General features: G+C 39.4%; 1 protein-coding gene and 2 long non-coding RNA genes across 3 annotated transcripts; all 3 read right to left on the bottom strand.

The window, feature by feature from the left end:
- Nucleotides 1-275: 275 nt before the first annotated feature.
- On the bottom strand, nt 276-3,297 carry LOC113569364 (UPF0428 protein CXorf56 homolog). Its single transcript, XM_035534939.1, has 7 exons — nt 3,085-3,297; nt 2,581-2,698; nt 2,335-2,376; nt 2,065-2,209; nt 1,799-1,888; nt 1,028-1,120; nt 276-607 (listed from the first exon to the last, which is right to left on the bottom strand). The coding sequence occupies exons 1-7, from the start codon at nt 3,206-3,208 to the stop codon at nt 545-547; spliced, it is 675 nt and encodes a 224-aa protein (XP_035390832.1). The 5' UTR covers nt 3,209-3,297; the 3' UTR covers nt 276-544.
- Nucleotides 3,298-5,887: 2,590 nt separating this feature from the next.
- On the bottom strand, nt 5,888-6,450 carry LOC118242723. Its single transcript, XR_004777006.1, has 3 exons — nt 6,375-6,450; nt 6,031-6,141; nt 5,888-5,910 (listed from the first exon to the last, which is right to left on the bottom strand). It is a non-coding gene; the product is annotated as an uncharacterized LOC118242723 (long non-coding RNA).
- A 4,083-nt stretch (nt 6,451-10,533) lies between these two features.
- On the bottom strand, nt 10,534-11,246 carry LOC113569421. Its single transcript, XR_004777022.1, has 3 exons — nt 11,186-11,246; nt 10,851-10,921; nt 10,534-10,603 (listed from the first exon to the last, which is right to left on the bottom strand). It is a non-coding gene; the product is annotated as an uncharacterized LOC113569421 (long non-coding RNA).
- Nucleotides 11,247-16,349: the final 5,103 nt, after the last annotated feature.

Raw genomic sequence — 16,349 nt, 5'->3', positions numbered from 1 at the left:
AGAATGTGAGGGAGAGTGAAAGAGAGTGTGTTGCTACGGTATTAAGAGTAGACCAGTAGTTGGACAGGTGTAGTGGTATCTGTGGTTAAAGTACTTGACTTATAATTGGCAGGTTGCAGGTTCAAGCCCCACCAATATCACTGTTGGGACCCAGAGCATGGCACTCAATTGCTCAAGTTGTGCTCAGTCATAATTGTAAGTCACTTTGCATAAAAGTGCCAGCTACATGCCATAAATGTAATTGACAGGTAAAACATCATGATGTCAGCCATCAGGAGGTAGAGTGGTCTCTGTAAATATTTATTTAAAAGAAAAAACAAAAATACATATATACAAAATAAATTCCAGATGGCTTAGAAAAATTATTCCTCTCATGTTTCATCACACTCAAAAACACAGGCTGCACATTTAGGACAAAACATCAAATGCACTGTAGTAAAATATAGTTCCCACCTGCATTTCTGTTTCTGATGCTGTGTCTCACAAAACAACACACAGCTGGCTTGACGCGACCAGGACACACAGACAGACACACACAGACACACTATTTGAACTGGTTATCAATAAGGGTTCCCTTCATCTTTGCCTTCTTAGCTTCTAGTTCAGCCTGAAAAAAAGAAAGCAAAGCAGTTACTCACACACACACACACACACACACACACACATACAGAACAACTACACGTTAACACACGTCTACACACGTCATTATATCGAACACACCACAAAGGTTTTTCTTTTTTTTTTAAATAATAATAAAAAATAATAAAAACACACTGAACATGCCGTATGAACGCAGCCTCATGTGGAACACAGCCGGTGCTGTTCCCTAATCAGACCAGTTTTCCCCTCAGTTCTACACAAGAGGTTTTACACGCCCAATAGAGACATGCACGTTCCACCATGTGAGGGAGCGGGTGGGAATATTTATTTGGTTAGCTTTGTGAGCATGACTGTCAGAATGTCAGTGTTCTCACCAGCTCTTTTCTTTCATGTGTGTGTGTCTGTCTGTCTGTGTGTGTGGTCTCACCAGTTCCTGCAGTCTTTTCTTGCTCATTCCTTTCCTCTCTAGTTGTTTCTCGATGACTTTAGCATTCTGAGCATAAGAGTCCGCCACCTCCCTCTGGAAGAAGTAGCCAATCACAATGTTCACATCACTTATTTTTAATATTCCCTTCTAGAAAAAAAAAAAAGAAGCAGCCAGTCACAATGTTCACATCACTTATTGTTTTTAATATTCCCTATTGGAAGAAAAAGGAATCAAATCAATTACATCACCAATTACTACAACATTCATAATAATTTTGATATGTATGAATTTGAATCTATCAGCCATTTCAAAGCAATCACAAGTGTATCACATTAGAAAACCGGTCACATCACAACAGGGAGGCAATCCCACTACATTTGAAGGTCATGTGGAACTATGCAACAGGTTACACCGGGCGAGGCCACACCAGCAGGTTCCAGGTCCAGCCCACAGGACCCCTGGTTTGCATACGACTGTACTTCCTCCAAGACAAAACACCTGACTAAACTCATCTGGTAATTACCAAGCCCTTCACACCTCACTCAGGTGTGTGGAAGCAGACCAGACAGTGACGTGTGCAGGGTGTAACGTGCATCTTCAGCTAACTCGGGTAACTCCAAATACCCTGGTTAAAGAATAAACACTGTGTACTAACAGCCAAACACGTATTCTGGCTAGAACTCTAGAATAATCTAAATTTTTATCATGAGCCAATCACAATCCATACGGCTTGGTTTCAGTACAAAGATCCAATCACAGTACAGCACTCACCGCCTCGATCTCTTCCTCTTCCTCATCAATGGTTGACACGGTAACAGAACTGAACTTGCCCATGTCTTTGGTGCGTTTCGTCATCATCACCTGGAAGACAGTCGTAAACACACACACACAGAAAAGCCTTTAAAACACCAGAAATTATGAAGAAGAAGTGTGTGTGTATATATGAGCGAGAGAGAGTGTTTATAGCAAAGCACTAACATTTATGTAATGTAATTTGTGTCACTGTGTGTCATCATGTGTGCGTGTGTGTGTCTTACTCTGACTTTCTTTGGTGCCTCGGGTTTCTGGCTGTAGACGTTGGTGTTGCCAAAGCCCTCGCCAAACTTGACCACGGCACCATCCACGATGAACGTCACAGGAGTGTTCTTCATCTGGTGCTGATAGAACAGGAGGAGGCCACACCTACAGAACACACGCGCATGTGCACGCACGAATTTCAGCTCAACTGGTTTTCCTTCCTTTTTTGAAGTACAGGCAAATTCTCTATGGTTTAGATTTGAATCTGATGTGAGTGAAGGTCATCATACTTCCCACACTTCTTCCGGTATTGTCGCTCGATCCCCTCCGCCCTGAAAAACATTTAACCACCTTTGTTTAAAAACACCAGCACAGCCAACCCTGTTTCAAACACTGGCAGTCACCTTTGTTTACAAACAGTCAGCATTGATCATTTTATTAGAATAGTAATGTGCGAATACATTCACACGTGCACGTACATATCCATCACCCACACAATAACAAAAACACAGGTGTGTAGGGGCGAACACACACACCTTTTCAAGTACACGCTCTCATCCTCTTCCACGTTGCAGAACTTGTGCGCGTGTTTCGCTGCGTCAATGACTCGTGCCTTGTCCCGTGGTCTCATGGGTAACTTCTCCAGCTGGCAGTCTTAAAGAGTTAAAGGTTCATTCAGCCAATACGAATGCTCAACACTTAATTAAAAATAATTTCAAAGGTCGTATCTCTAGGCGGAGAAATGGTGAGATTCCGTGCTGCGACACGGCGAATCTCCGTTGTGTGTGAGGACACAAGGTCGCTAGTCTGAGAAAGACAGTCAACTGTGTCCGGATCATCCGCTAGCCGACAGACTAGTGAGCTAAGATAGAACAGGAGCGAAACTAGTTTGGTCTGGACCGATTCAAGGCAATGGATAACGTTGTAGTTAAAACACAAAAATCAAAGAAAACGTTCGTGTGTGTGTTTATAACAACTAAAAACCCGCCTCTGCCAGGAACTCTTTTGTTTATACAAACTAACTAGCTATGCTAACGTACCCAGCACGAGCACCATTTGCCCACATAAACAGTAGTACACGTGCAGCGGCTTCTCTCCATCGTCGTACTCCTCTCTGTCTCGCGTGTCCGAACACACCACACTCCGTGACACAACTTTAGGCATTTATGTAAGTAACGGCGAGGTATCTCATCCACAACAAATCAAACCAAACGACACCTCGAATTTCACGTCTCACCCGCAACGCTCGAGACGTCGCTTAGGTATGACGTTTTTACGTCGGCGTGCGACGCAAGAGGAGCGTTTGGGATTCGAGGGTCGCGAGATGGCGCTGTACACGCGACATAACCGTAGCAGCGTCTCGTGAACGACTAACCGGGCGCACGTGACCGTGGCTCAGACCCCGGTAACCGGCCTGATCTTGGTGGCTGTCACACGTAGTCTATTCTAACGAGCGCAGCCCCGCGCTGTAGGCTGAAGGCCACACTTAGGCAAAATGAAGCAAAGACTGTAGCAGGGAAGTGGGGCTTAATGGACTAAGACACCGTAGGCCTGTTTAGAGACTTATTCATTAGTTCAGCATGTCTTTCACCAAGCACGTTGTGTAATTAATCAAGTAATTATATCACTAACAGCTCAGTGGTAATGATTAGTATTAGTAAACAGGTTACAGACGGTTATTGCTCTTTCGCTCGCTCTCTCGCTGTGTGTGAGCAGTTAGGAGACAAAGTTGCAACAGAAGCTTGTGTTAGTTTCAACAGCATCACAGGCACCACAGAAAGGACTCAATGGAACACACAATGATAAACAGGTTTTTATCTCCAGCTGTAAATATTTATCTGTCATCCCAAGAAATTGAGTCCCAGTCAAACCTGAATGCTGGCAGAAGCGCATGTGCTCTCGTATCCACAGGGAATAGTTAACCACTGAGCTGCCCCGCATTCCCAATGCTATATTATTGAATATCCCTTACTCCGCATGGCTCTACTCCAGAAATAGAAATGGCATGTTCACATAAATGCTCAGTTTTTGCATGCAAGCTGTAGAAAAATGTAAATTTAAATTTTCTTTAAATTGTATGTACAGAAAATGAGACCAAATAAAAATGGCCCCGTTTTCTTTCTGGTGTTGAAGTGACACCAAATATAAGAGTTTGTAGCAGGAACTTTACTGCAAATTAATTTGAATTTTGGGCTCAATACAGCCGACTAAAGCTTAAAACAACAGTTTTCCCAACACTTACTGGAGACAGCGTGGATGATAATGTGGATATTTTTATTTAATTAACAGTCATTGCTTTCATGAGACACTTTATTCAACAATGTAGCAATGAGAATATCATAAAACATGCAGGCTAACATTTGTACATTTTTGTAATTTAGCTCAGCTACAAATGTATTTTTATAACATTATTTGATACACTGACATTTTTGAAATTGCCAGTAGTCTTTGACTTTCTCACATTGCCCACCATGTATAGTCGAATCCTATTCGCTAAACCTGGATAGCCAGCTGAATAGAAACTGGCTAGCTAGCTCATGTTAGCTCTTAACTTATGAAATGTGGGTCTAATTTAACTAGATAATTTGATCAGCCTCTATTTAAAACACAGCATGGATTCCGCTCTTCGGGTTTAGACAAGTTGATGTGATCTGATTTCCAGCCTGTGCCCTACTCACTAACTGGGTGGTTATGTTTCACACGGAGGCTGTCAATCAGTCCGCTGTGGTCCACGCCCTCACAGCAGAATGGTAAAAGACAACAGAGAAAAACGAAAATTCAAAACATAAAATATTTAATGTTGTTTTATTCTAAAAAGGTTGTAACTGGAATATAGAACACTTTTTTTTTTGCAAAAATATTTGTATTTCACAGGTTTAAAAAAAACAACAATTCTGCAGGGCCTTTAAGTGAGAAAAAGATATTGACATTAACACTGAAAACAGTGCGGACATAATAATCTAAAAACACTTTCATAATGAGCAAAAATGGAGTTAATTCAATACAAGGTTATATATAAATTCACAGACATGCACACAATGCACAGTGTACACTACAGTTAATAATTTACATGCACAGCGAACACTACAGAGAACCATTTGCATGCATTTTGGACATGTATACCAGCCTATGTCACTTGCATTGTTTTTCAGTAAAGATTTCGAATGATGTAAAAATAACAGGCTTTGATTTTCATTCTGGCACTTAGTCTGCATGCTGATACTGAAATGTAATGTCGTGTGAGTTGCATTTGTGTTTCAATTTGGCACCAATTCTTCTCCATATCATACCTAACCCTAATTCTAACCCCTGAACCAGAAAGAAACAAAATCTGCCATGCAATACAAAAAACATAAAAAGAAACACACACATGCACACACACACACACAGTTTGGATTTTTTCCCCTTAATAATAAAAACCTTCATTTAAAAACTGCATTTTGTGTTTACTTGTGTTATCTTTGTCTAATACTGAAATTTGTTTGATGATCTGAAACATTTAAGTGTGACAAACATGCAAATAAAGAAAATACCAGGAACGGGCAAACACTTCCACACCGCTGTGTGTGTTACACTCCTTACTCTTGGCATTTTTCCTTCGCTGCATTGTTATTTTTTATTTCTTCCTTTTCTGTTTCTCCAGAAGCGATGAGAGGTTGTCCTTCACGTGCTGGTGACAGATCCTTTGCCGTTCCATTGGAGTTAGTACTACACACATCTTCCTTCCCATCATGCCCCACTCCAGGGCCAGTCTCCACCCCACCTTCCCCACACATGTCTCCTTCCCCGAGCTGTCCTTCCTTTCCACCTTCCTGTTCTTTTTCGTAACACACTGAGTATGGTCCCTTGCGTTTAAAGAATCCACACTAGAATGGATGACAAACAGGAACCATCAGAGATACAGAGAGAGACAGCCCAACACACAAGTGAAGATCTATTTGTAGTTAATGACATCATAAGTGAAGAACACACTGATGGTCTGTTACCTTCAACAGCAGCACTGTGATGATGATGAGCAGAAGGAATCCACCCCCTCCCCCACAGCTCCAAATCATAATCATATCAGGTGGAACAACCATCTCAATTCTCACACTGACCTGATAGCAGACATAGAGAAAGAACTTACAAACAGTATCAGACATCGAAGACGACTTACAGACGGCATCACACAGGAAGTCTTACAGACAGCATCAGACACAGAGGAAGACTTAGAGAGAGCGTCAAAATAGAGCAAGTATTTTACATGAACAACAAAACCCGATAGCTGGCAAAACAAGTTTATGGTAATAAATGGTTTTTATATATTTGCTTCTTGTTGCTTGAATGTTACCTCTGCTTTGTGGCCTTTGGAAGGATCATCCTGTAAAATAAAAGAACATGAGAGAGAAGAAATAAACAGATGAATGCAGATGGGTTAGGATTAAATGGATAACCTTATCTGAATTAAACAGATAAACTCATCTGGATAAGGGTTAAGGTTAAACAGATAAACACATGCGGGATGAACAAATAAACTGAGATGGATTAAACAGATAAATCCATCTGGGTTAGGGTTACACGGATAAATTCAGATGGGTTAGGATTAAATGGATAACTTTAGCTGGATTAAACATAAACTCAGCTGGATAAGGGTTAAAGTTAAACAGATAAACACATGTGGGATGAACAAATAAACTCAGCTGGGTTAAACAGATAAACTCAGCTGGGTTACGGTTACACAGATAAATTCAGATGGGTTAGGATTAGCATTAAACAGACAAATTCAGATGGGTTAGCATTATAGATAAGCACATAAACTCAGCTGTCTGATCAGTGCTCTCACTGCTGGGCCGCTGGATATCTGAGTATAGCGATTTTGATTAAAGCCCAATTTAGCGTAGGGAGAAAAGACATCCTCCAACCTGAACTCATGGAAAGACCATCTCTGCAGAGTAAAAAACAAACATAAATAGATAAATAAATAGAAAGTGAGAGAAAGGCCAAAAGGAACATAATGAGAGAACAAATATTAGGTATTATTTTGGACAAGTAAATTATAGGCATATTTAGCTGACTATGATGGGAGAAACTCAGCAACAATTTGCAGCAGTTTTATAATACCAAAACACCCATGGTTAATAAGAAGAATGAACACCAGGAACAGCATTCTGTCAGCTTCAGAAGCGTGTATACCAGGAACAGCATGTATATGTATCGTGTGCTTGTAAATATTCCTACAAATTACAATAGTTATGATGACTGCATTCCATGAAAAATAAATATAACGGATTACAACATCTATATATATATATATATATATATATATATATATATATATATATATATATATATATATATATATATATATATATATATATATATGTGCATTACTAAAGTATGTGAAGATCTTGTCCAAAATTCTTTTTTGTGAGTAATTTTATTTTCAAGTAACAAGTTTATGGCTACCAAAAAGCACACTGAAGATATAAACACTTCTACCTCGAACACCAGCGCTTCAACCTCAGACATCAACTCTTCTATCTCAGTTCTACCTCATACTGCAACACTAAAAGCCTGTTACCTGCTTTCACTCCTGATAAAATACTATACTAATTGATGTATAGTTTTTTTTTCCTTATTTTAAAATAATTGTTGCACAATATTGTTTTATAATAAAGTATTGTTATTATATATTTTTTTTAATCAAAAAAGCCCAAACGATATCCAACCCCAGTCACAGCAGACTATGACACGACCCAGGCAGAATATCTGTGGATGAGAGTCCATGCACTGGGCCGCAGGGGGCATAGCAGGGAGTGAAACCTCCTTCTGCTGCAGTGAATGTATTTTCCTGAAGCTAAAAGTTTCTATTCAGTGTCAAAGCTTCTTACATGATTATTTTGAAACAGAATCCATTAATAAAAATAAAACTGGCAGTAAGCATTGGTCTGATAACAGAGAATGAATGAATGAATCTCAATATTGACTTACAGAGGAAGGTTCCATTATGATGCTACAGTTATTCATGTTCTGTGAAGAAACATGGTGTATTACTGTGAATGATCTGAACAACACGCATATGGAGAAAAGTAAATATGAATAAATGAATGAATGAATACCTGTGACACACTGATGGTGTGTTTGTTTAGAGTGAAGTTTTGTAATGAAGTTTTGTAGTGAAGTAATGAAACAGGCAAACCCTTCAGTCCCAAATTCTTCACCTACATACATACATACATACATACATGCAAACACACACACATACACGGTGGTTTTAGCTTAGTGCATCAATACAGAGGTTGTGGGTACAAATCCTAACTGCCATGCAAACACAGTTGGGTCCCTGAGCTAGGCTCTTAACCTTCTCAACATGTAATAAATGTGTATATATATGACCAAATAGAGGTGTTCCATCTAGCCTAGCTCTCTCTCTACATATTCTCACACAGAGCAGCATAGTGTGGGGTATATATAGTAGAGAAGGCTCTGTGTTGTTGCATGAATGAGGTACCCACGCTGTAGATGATGATGACAGGCTTTGGGCCCCTGTCTTCAAGAGTGAAAGGCAGATATACTTTAGAGAGCTCTGGTACACTGGAGAGTCGGGGTAAGACAAAAAAAAGAGGAGGAAGAGAAGTTGCTATAAGTTCAATTTAGTGCAATCTACATCTACACATAACTGTCATCTTTCATTTACACCTACTTATAACTGTCATATTTCTGTTACATGCTCTTTCTGTTTCAGTCTGACAGAGTGAGAAGCCCCTCTTAACTCTCTCATTCGTCTTGCCATTTCAGGGTTATGGATAAACGATCTTACTACTACAATGATTTTGGCAAACTGAGCACAGAACAGTTACTGTGTGGTTTATGATGGGTGTGTCTACCTGCTGGCCACAAGGGTCATCTCCAGTGTATCATTCCAGTTGTAGAATCGAGAGATATGAAAAATGCCCTGGAAAGTTGCCTACAACAGTTGACAGTGAGCATTGTTCTGATAACTATTTAATAACTTTCTCTGTATTTTGTAATTTTCACATTAAAATGTAAAGTTTCATGTCGTAGTACAGTACATGATGGTACAGCATAGCTTGTTGTACTTAAAAAGCAGAGCATGCATTTGTTTTTAGCACAGCATGTCTTTTTGTTTAGGCATAGCATGCAGGTTTTAACATAATGTTTTAGTAAGGCACACCTTTTTAGCACAGCATGTCTTTTTAAGTAGCATATTTTTAAACCTCATGCTCGTTTTGAATAGCATCTCTACAAAGGCATGTAAGGGGAATAATGTCACCTGAAATGTTATAATTTAGCCAGCAAACCTGATTAATGCTGATCTGTAGCTTAAAAAGGCATGCAATGCTAATAAGAGGGAAGATATATTTATAAAGGTGTACTATGGGAGTTGAATGACACTATGGGAGTTGAATGCATTTTCAAGGCACTGAGAATAAAGGAAGGTTTACGTTGGTCTTGCTGCGGTACACTGGTCGACTGATACTGCAGGTGGTTTTATTCAGTGCTCCATCATCCCGATCTCCACAACTGGTCAGGGTCCTCCTATTGGCCTGGAAGACACATTATGTGTAATGGTTCCAATGGATGGACACTCTGATATAATTAAAGAGTAATCACCACTTATAGGCTAATGAATGTGCAGGGAAGTGTTGCTGCCTGTGATGGAGTCCGTAACAGTGGCAATGTTTCCGTTCACTATGCGTGCATTTTGTAAGCAATACAATGAGACAGAAGAATGAGAGTTTCACAAGCAGCAGCTGACATCTAGCAACACTGACATCTAGCAAAAAATAATTTTAAAATAGTTTTACGTAATGAATTAATTTCCTGCAAAAATGCTTCCATCATGAATTTCATGTATATGTCTGTGTAAAAAATATTTTGCAGTTGCTAGTTGTCGCATGACAAGAGAGAGCTGGCTAGAAGGTGAAGGGGAATTGGCTTAATGGATACATTTGGGAGAAAATGGATTAATCAAAAATAATTATTTTGTTTGGCTTCCTTGATTTTTTCAAAGTTTACTGATCATAGTGACAGAAACAGGACAGAAAAAAGAAGATAAAACAGAAAATGGATTCAGAGAGATGTGATGTAAATCCTGTGAAATGTCATGTTTTCTTAATTGCGTAACTTTCACTATCAAAATGTTTCTGCAACACTCAAAGTTTTAACATGAAATAGAGAAAGGTTGTCAATGTTACTTATAACTACCGTTTCCATCACCGACATCAGCAAATATTTCTATGCATTACAATGTTTTCCCAAAATTACATTTCAAAAGTTCCTCAGATGGGGGAAGCCAGACTGGTGCCACTGGTCTCAATGTTCTGCTAGTTTTGATCTGAAGTCAGTTCAGTGACTGTATTCTCACTGAGCCTGCAGTCACTGTACTGGTAATTCTGATCTGGGATCAGCTGTACCTTAATGGTCTCAAACTTGGAGAGTGAGAGCCCAGGGGAATAGTGTAGCACAATACTGGTGTTGAAGGAATTGTCTCCTTTATTCAGCAGAGACACAGTGATGATGAAATAAGCCTGATCCACCACAAGCAGTGAGCTGTTCCTGAAACAAACACCTCACATTGTTTCATACAGCTCATGGCCATCATGTTGTACCTTGTGTGTGTGTGTGTGTGTGTGTGTGTGCGTGTGTGTAACAAAACAAACACTTCACAATGTTTCATACAGCTCATGACCATCATGTTGTACCGTATGTGTGAATCAGAACACACACTCCACATTGTTTCATATAGATCCAGATTCATATCCACAACATTGTATGTGTGCATGTGCTTGTTTCTGAATCTTACATGAATTTAAAGTCCAGCTCTAGATCTGCTTCACAGCTCACATTCTCACGACAGTTTCTTTGAAAGGGAACCTGGTACCACAGTAGTGATCAAGTCAAACACAGACAGAACTGAAATCTCCTACTTCAGTGAGCAAACGAAAAATCTCATTATTCATATGATTCACTTTATTATGTAATTGTTTCTTGCACAAATGATGAATCAGTCAGGTAGTAGTTTAAACAGAGATTCTACTGATTCAATGAGTCCTCATCAGCTTGAAGTTTCATAAGCCAATCACCTTACAGAGTGCCCCAACGCAGCCAATCACACAGCCTGAAAGAAGCATGGCTCACCTCCACATAAGCCATTGTCCTGCTGTCCATGTTAAGAACAGCACTGGAGCTGCCTGGTTGCTGTTCAACCTGGGAGAAATTCATCCGGATCAATAAAGGAGACAAAGTGTCCTTCACACAGTTCTGAAACAGAAAGACAGCCTTTGTTATAGATCATGAGGAGAGATAAGGTGGGTCTGTGGTGGCATGTAGGTGCTGTGGGTAGATCAGACATGACCACCACAGGTTAGACCTCCCTGCACCTGCTAGAACGTTTGCAGCATATTGAAATTAGTTCAAAGATTTCTGGTGTTATACTGTATAGTATTGTAATGTTGGAGCAAAATTCTTGAAGTAGGTGGATCTCCAGGAACATGTTTTGGAACTTCTGGATAAGATGAAATTGTAACATTCTGGCATGTAGACTGTATTGTTTAAGAACTCCTGGTTCATATGACACTGTTACACACCAGCATGTAGACTGTGTTGTTGAAGCAGGAATGTTGTGAACTGAGCAGCACAGACTGCAGGAGACTCCTGGATGTTTTAATGGTCTGTTCAAAAAATGCTCGACTGTCCTGTCTCACAGCATCTGCAGTGATCTTAAATGATATATTCAGACTACGGTTTACATCACCTGAGGATGATTTTTTTTTATATATATATATATTTTTACTGTGTTCCAGGTAGAGTACCTTTAAATGTATTCTAGGTGAGCATACCTGTGCTGTTGGTGCTCTCTGCCATGGTGAAGCAGGTGGTGAGGGTAATTATGGGAAATGTAGTTTCAGTTCTGAGGATGCAGTCGAAGTTGTTGAGACTGATTTCAGAGGGGGAGAAACTGAGCTTTGCAGAAACAGACAGAACTGGTCTAGCCCTGAAAGAGCCACACAAATCACAGGCATAACAAACAGAACTCTAGGAATACCTCATAGAAATGATCAAAAATACAGTTAACATAACAGACACAGCTCACAAAATGAACATTAGTAAAAAAAAAAAAAAAAAAAAAAAATGTATACAAACAGCAATGATGTACTTGGTTGGCTATTTAAAACTGTTTTGTTTTTTTTTGCTTGCTCAGTGGAGCTACTGGATAGATTGTTAGTTCCTTAGTTGACTAGTTGGGCTAGTTACCCAATTGCAATAATTACAATAAATTGTAATAAATAATAGTTCTAATAGTTTTTTGCTGTGTTGTTGGGGAATTGTTCTTACATTAAAAGCACAACCATCCCTCGTGCTCCCACAGTGATGTCCTTCAGTCTATCTCCACTCATGTTCATGACTCCATCAATTGCCAAACCAAACTGCTGCAGCTTCTCAGAGAGGGTCTGTGCTGGGATTCGCTACATGCACAAACACACAGGTTTATATGTGTTCCGTTTGGTACGGCTAAAACTGAGTGCCATGTTTGACACTACTGATCATATTTTCATGAACAAACCAAAAAAGATAAATATAAAGTGAAATATATAGTAAGAGAGTGCAATATATTGTACATCAATTTTCTATTTTTGTAAACATCTTGACTTTTGCACTGATATATAGTTACACATGATACACATTCACATTATCACTTCAGCAAGCCACACAGCAACACATAACTGATGGCTTTGTTAAAAACAGCTTGAATGAGCAGGAAGTTCTTTCATCGAAACTCTGATGAAACAGTAGTACTGGTATTGGGCACTAGGGTGCAGTATAAGGAGGTAAAATGATAGGCCTGCATTACACCAAGATGTTAAAGTGCAGCTTTTGGTTATACAGAATAAACATCAAGATCCAGGATAATACTTGGGGGGTGTATGTCTTGTGTGTGTTAGGGTTTATCTAGCTGTACTGGGGGTGTATGTCTCGTGTGACTTTTGGGGTTTACCTGGCTGTACAGGGGGAATATGGCCTGTGTATGTTGGGGTTTACCTGGCTGTACTGGGGGTTTATGTCCTGTGTGTGTTGGAGTTTACCTGGCTGTACTGGGGGTTTATGGCCTGTGTATGTTGGGGTTTACCTGGCTGCACTGAGTGTGTATGTCCTGTGTGTGTTGGAGTTTACCTGGCTGCACTGGGGTCATATCTCCTTTTCTTGTTTGGGTTTTGAGGTTTAACTGGCTGTACTGGTGGCATATGCCTTGTGTATGTTTGGGTTTTGGGTTTTACCTGGCTTTACTGGGGGAATATACCCTGTGTGATGGGGTTTACCTGGCTGTAATGTTTGTGTATGTCCTGGGTGTGTTGGGGTTTACCTGGCTGTACTGGGAGCATATGCCCTATGCGTGTTTGGATTTTGGGTTTTACCTGGCTGTACTGGGGGCATATGCCCTGTGTTTGTTTGGGTTTTGGGGTTTACCTGGCTGTACTGGGGGCATATGCCCTGTGTGCGGTTGCCGAGGTAGATGTACACTGCTCCTCTCCCATCATCCTCCAGTGGAGCTCCAACAGTTAAATCCTGCAGCTCATCTCCATTCAGATCTGCTATCGGTGCCATGTCCCAAACCGTCCCTGAACACACTCACACACTTCTTGCACTGTCACCAGCTTCAGCTGCACACAAACAGAAAGGCCACACAGTGAGGCTTTTAGTAATTATCACACAGAATGCACTGGGAAATTATTTAATTGAGAAAAACCTTTTATTAAACAAAATAGGCAAAATGACCAATTAATCAATCAATCAACTGCAAAATGGTGCAACATCCAGTCAGACAGTAATCAAAAGGCAACAAGCAAAACCAGAAAGCCCAATAATGAGGAGCACAGAAGAAATATAATAATAAATAAATAAATAGGTTATAAGTTTTTAGTTGATATTCAGGGATTATGTATCATGGATTATGTACATTGTGTCTTGTTTCATTAATGTTTACTAATGTTACTAGACAGTCCAACTCTTGGGTGAGGTTCAAAGGTGAATGAGATATTTCTGATGCCCCAGGACTATAGAATAATTTAATTATCTCTATAAAAGCATGTCACACACTATACATTTTAACTCCAATTTGAAAACGTATTTATTTTCCCAGACATCTGTTAATGAACATTCATTAGCATTTAGTCATTTTGCTTTGTCATGTTGGTTTGGTTTGGTGCTGGCTTGAGTTTGGTGATGGTGTGGGTTTGGTGTTGGTTTCTGTAAATTCTGTATTCATTCCCTAAGGCTGCTTGTGTCTCAAATATGTTCCCCTAACTCACTATCCAGCTGGTTTACAAAGGTATGAAATACTAGGGGATAAAATAAACATTATTAAAATAAGACATAGAAGAAATTATTATTACTAATATTGAAATGTTATATAATTAAGATGGTAATAGCCCCACAGCAATAAAACAATACAATAAAATGATGAAACACTTTGTTGAGGATTTGAGAAAACCTAGCATTTAGTCACTATGCTTCCTCATGTTGTCCCGACAAACAGTCTCATGTGGCCTTTGATTGGTTTATTTTATGTCTGTTTTATCTCATGAGTTTTTCTTTTTAATACTTTTTTATTCATTGAATTTGACTGAAAAGCACCTTGGTCCACACTTGTATCTGTCAAGTTCTGGGAGCGAACAGAGGTGGCATCAAACGAAGTATAATGTTTATAAAGTTTAATAGAGAACAGGGGCAATCCGAAGACCTAGTCCATAAACACACAAAGGTAATATTCACACTACGGTCCACGAGACAAACATAGCAGTAAGGGAACAGGCAAAGAGAGTAATACAGAGACACAGGCAGTAATCCGATAAACCATGAGAAACTCACAGTGTTAGTGAGGTTACAGAGTATAATCGTGAAAACTATCGGTCATCTGATTAAAATGAATAAGATACTGGAATACCAGATTATCTTCCAGACTGAATTATCTTCTGTTTATTTGGCAGTACAGAGGTGTGTGTGTGATATACAGTTGCTTGCTGCAATTTCCACTCTGTATTGTATGTGTTCAGGTGTGCGTGTGTGTGGTCCTAAAGCACACAAAGAAGCAGTACATATACGTGTGAATCCACATCCACATCCACATCATCTTACACTTATAAAGTATAAAAGAATTATACCTTGACATCATAATATTAACGATATATATTAGTAGTGCCTATTATATCGGCAGATGCTTGCATAGAAACAGCTGTGTAGGCAGAGGAACTAGTACAATGATGTAAACCCATAACCCTTCCTAAGCCCAGAATTAACAATGACTAAAATTACAATAAAGTTTATAATTACATCAATTAGTTATGTTAATGAATGTAAGTAATTAACATAATTAATTTATGGTGTGGCTTAATGTTACGTGTTAGTTTGTCTATTTAAACCTCTGTCCATGGGTGCACCGTTGTTGGTCATTGTAGCTGTGTAGCGTAAGTGGCTATGTCGCTACTTATGTGTTAAAGTCGATCTATGTAAACATCGCTGTATCCGTAACGTTAGTCCGTGTACTCACCGTTAATGTGCATGTGTTCTTCGTTGTGTTTCTATTTAAACCCCTGTCCATGTGTGGTACCTTCGTTGGTTACTGTCGCTACCTGGGTCTCTTTGTGAGTCATTAATGTAAACAGTAGCTGTAGCAGGTAACGTCTGTGTTTGTTTCCACTTTTTCGTATTTAAGTGTATATCGTTAGTGTTAAATGTTCACCTGTGTAGATGTATCTGAGTGCCACTTGTGTTGTCAGTGTTTAATGTGAATAAATGTCTTGCACGAACGAGGAATTCTGTGCGTCCTGCCCTGCGGCACTCGGGCACTCTATGATTTTCAGTGCAAACTGTTTTACATTAAACTGTTTTACAGTGCAAACTGTTTTACATTAATTACATTACATTAATTACAAATAATAAGAATATTTTAGATATAACCAGTTAGGAAAGACACATTAGAGTAAAATAAGGATTTACACTAAGAGATAAAAACACATTAAGTAGGTTTGAGATTAAGACATAAAAACAGTAAGTAAGGTTTAATACTGTAATAAGACAGTAAGTAACGGTTTCCTACCCCAGAGTCTGTAAATCAGCAGCAAGAGAGCTCTCCACCTCTCCATAGCCAGGTCTCCTTTTCACTGATCTTTGTGTGTCTCTCTCCTCCCTCCTCCCTTTTTTTGCACTTCCTTGTAGTTTTGCATCTGTGGAGGCGGGAGGGTGGTGTGCAGCAAAAGCATTCAGCAATTAGAAGTTAAAATTAATGTGTTGTGTGTAGTGAGGT

Source organism: Electrophorus electricus, chromosome 16, assembly GCF_013358815.1.
Source record: "Electrophorus electricus isolate fEleEle1 chromosome 16, fEleEle1.pri, whole genome shotgun sequence".
NCBI classification, from domain to species: domain Eukaryota; kingdom Metazoa; phylum Chordata; class Actinopteri; order Gymnotiformes; family Gymnotidae; genus Electrophorus; species Electrophorus electricus.
The sequence above is the reverse complement of the archived record's forward strand: the minus strand, read 5'-3'. Positions and strand labels throughout refer to the sequence as shown.

Excerpts from the sequence above, each read along its gene's own strand:
- LOC113569364 (XM_035534939.1), bottom strand. The coding sequence starts at position 3,208 with ATGCCTAAAGTTGTGTCACGGAGTGTGGTGTGTTCGGACACGCGAGAC. Across the intron at positions 2,377-2,580 it reads GAGAGCGTGTACTTGAAAAG|GGCGGAGGGGATCGAGCGAC; the intron begins GTGTGTGTGTTC and ends AATGTTTTTCAG. Across the intron at positions 608-1,027 it reads AGAAAAGACTGCAGGAACTG|GCTGAACTAGAAGCTAAGAA; the intron begins GTGAGACCACAC and ends TCTTTTTTTCAG.